The 2,608-nt window shown below is 38.1% G+C and overlaps 1 protein-coding gene across 1 annotated transcript; it reads right to left on the bottom strand.

Annotated features, from left to right (window-relative positions):
* Nucleotides 1-1,655: 1,655 nt before the first annotated feature.
* Nucleotides 1,656-2,249, bottom strand: LOC108376091 (uncharacterized). The gene has a single exon (XM_017632269.1). It carries the CDS (start codon nucleotides 2,247-2,249, stop codon nucleotides 1,656-1,658), a length of 594 nt encoding a protein of 197 aa, XP_017487758.1.
* Between the last annotated feature and the right edge of the window lie 359 nt (nucleotides 2,250-2,608).

The following is a 2,608-nucleotide window of genomic DNA, read 5'->3' on the forward strand; positions in this document are numbered from 1 at the left end:
TAAAATGTTTAATATTTATAAATTAAAGTACTTAGTGGCACAAAAGTTACTTATTTTTAAAAGTGATATTTAGCGATATCTTCTAAGCTGTACATTCGCTTACTTCTAGAAAGTAACTGTAACTCCGTTATTTCTATTTGTAGAGTTGCATTTTTCAGTAAGTTAGCGTCGTTTAATTCAGGGTCGCATTGGACCCAGAGTCGTATTCTATCCTAGACGTGCATATTTAAGTAAGTAAGTTAAGTCTGTTAATGAGTATGTTTAAGTAAGTCAAGTCTGTGCTCCCACATGTATTCCTCCATGAAAACTATGCATGTATGGGAAATAAAAAAGCAAAAATGGATACGTTTATAATGTATTATCCTTTCGGATTTTCGAGTTATGCGTCTGCTTTGGAGTTTTTGTCATATGTGGCACATTCAGCTTATGCTAAGATTTATGGCGGGAAAAACCAATGAGCCGTGAACGCATTTATTCATGCGCACGCATCTGTATATGTGCATATGTACATAGATACATACATAGACATATACATATGTATGTAATGAAATATGTTCAGTATAAGAAAATCACGAATTTCTTAAGTTACTGTTCCAAAAAAGTATTGCATGTGCCTTTTCTCAAATGCAAATTTGTTGAAAAAATCTACTATTTATCTTTTTTTTGCGAAATTCCCTATGGAATAATTTCGAAACACTGAAAAATACGCCTGTGCCAACCAGCGGAATCCGCAGGGTGCACAATTAGACAGGATGCTCGTAGGGTGGCTGCGAAAAGAGTTCCAAAGCTGCATATCTGCTTGAGAAAAGTGCTCTCTCAATATATACTAAAATGCTTTGTGAACCATAGCTGACAAAATACCATTATTGCCTGGTGATTTGAATTCCGGAAGAGTATGTAGCGCCCATTCGATTTTTCGTAGCGTTACTAAATCTTCCAGAGTAAAATCTGACTCTTCGGTTTCCATTTCTGTCGGCTCCGACTCAGGGGGTCCTGCCGGGAAGTATGCGTTCAGTAACATCTCGAATGATTCTTCGCTATTTTGTGCCCACATCCCATCCTCGTCCCCAATAGTTCCTTGTGCGGTATTACCTTTAGATAAAATTTTCCTTAGCTTATCGGTCTTGGATAAACTTCTTATGTGACCGCAGAAGCTTTGCCATGAGCTCCACTTAACTTAGCTATTTTTTTATCTTTACTAGGTGTTTTTTCTCGTCCCAATATTCCGTAGTTTCCGTTAGCTTGACTAGCTTGAAGGGTTCCTTGACTTGCCTTCTGAGAGCTCCCAACTTGGGATTCTACCAATGTGGTTTGGTTTTACCCTGGGTCCTTCTCAGTGGGTCCTTCCTTAACTGTGTTTAGTCGAAGGGCAAGTCAACCAGTACATAAATGACCAGGCGAGTCAGACGGACCGTCTATAATAAGGCAAGGTTAAAAATAAATATACCCATGCTCAGTTTCTATCTTAAAATGTCAAAAAATTTTAATCTCGTCTGGCAGATATCCAAGTATATTTGAACGTATTTACGGTAGTTTCTGTTCTTTTGAAACGTTTGGATATTTTTACATTAAGGGCCTAGAAGGAATTGCAGTTTTTTATATTTTTAATTTATTTCGCCGATTTGTCAAATATTTCCGCGCATTCTCAAAGGTACTCACTCATCTGTGGTGAACAATGGCGGTTTTTTACATTTCTGGCAACGTTCTCTCAAAGTTTTTTCTCGTGGACAGCTCCGCCTCTGCTGGAAATCATTACTGTACGTGGTTTGATATCGTCTAGCATGTTCGCCCAAACGATCGTGCTGCAATTTGCTCCGCTGTATACCAGTCTCGGTCGTATGACTGTAAGTGCCTAATAAATCTTCATTTTTCTCTATCAACTTTTGTCCGCTTGCAGTTTCGGCTCGTGCTTTTGCCGGCCGTATATTATACATAATGTCCGATGTGGTAATCATATTATTCAAGAATTCGTCTGAGTCTTTCGTTCTGAAATGGGTTTCATTGCTGTTTAGTCGATTTACGAAGGCTTGTCTTTTGAATTCCTGAAAGGATTGCTTCTCCATCACTGGTCGCTGATAGGTTTCGTCATAAAGACTATGTTCAGCGGGACATTCGGAATGTCCATACACACCTGGCACAATGGCCTTCTTGTCGACCATGCGATCGCAGCGCTCTTCAAACCAGTTGCCTACCAAAACATTTGGATTAAACGATTTATGGTTGAGATAATCGAAATCAAAGAGCGCCATTGTTAACAACCAAATCCCCTTGAACTTAGATGTGCGCGACTGAGGTTAATTATCGAAATTTTTATAGGCTGTCGGCGTAATTTGTGGTTAAAAGATTGGTGTTACTAAATTTTTTGTTTATTTTGGTTATGTTTTGTTTTGTTTTATTTATTTTATTTAAATGTAACATGAAAGGAAATATTTATATGAAAAAGTATTTATTTTGAATTTACTGCTGAGTGCGAGTTGCTCATAAGAACAGCCATAGACTTTTAAACAATACCATAAGAAAGTTATGGGTTTAAAGCGTAAACGGGAGACTCGACTCGGGTCTACGTTGGCATGAAAAAAATATGAGGGTTCACAAGTTGTAAGTGGGG

This window comes from Rhagoletis zephyria, unplaced genomic scaffold, assembly GCF_001687245.7.
Source record: "Rhagoletis zephyria isolate East Lansing unplaced genomic scaffold, Rhagoletis_zephyria_1.1 Rzeph_scaffold_09872, whole genome shotgun sequence".
NCBI classification, from domain to species: domain Eukaryota; kingdom Metazoa; phylum Arthropoda; class Insecta; order Diptera; family Tephritidae; genus Rhagoletis; species Rhagoletis zephyria.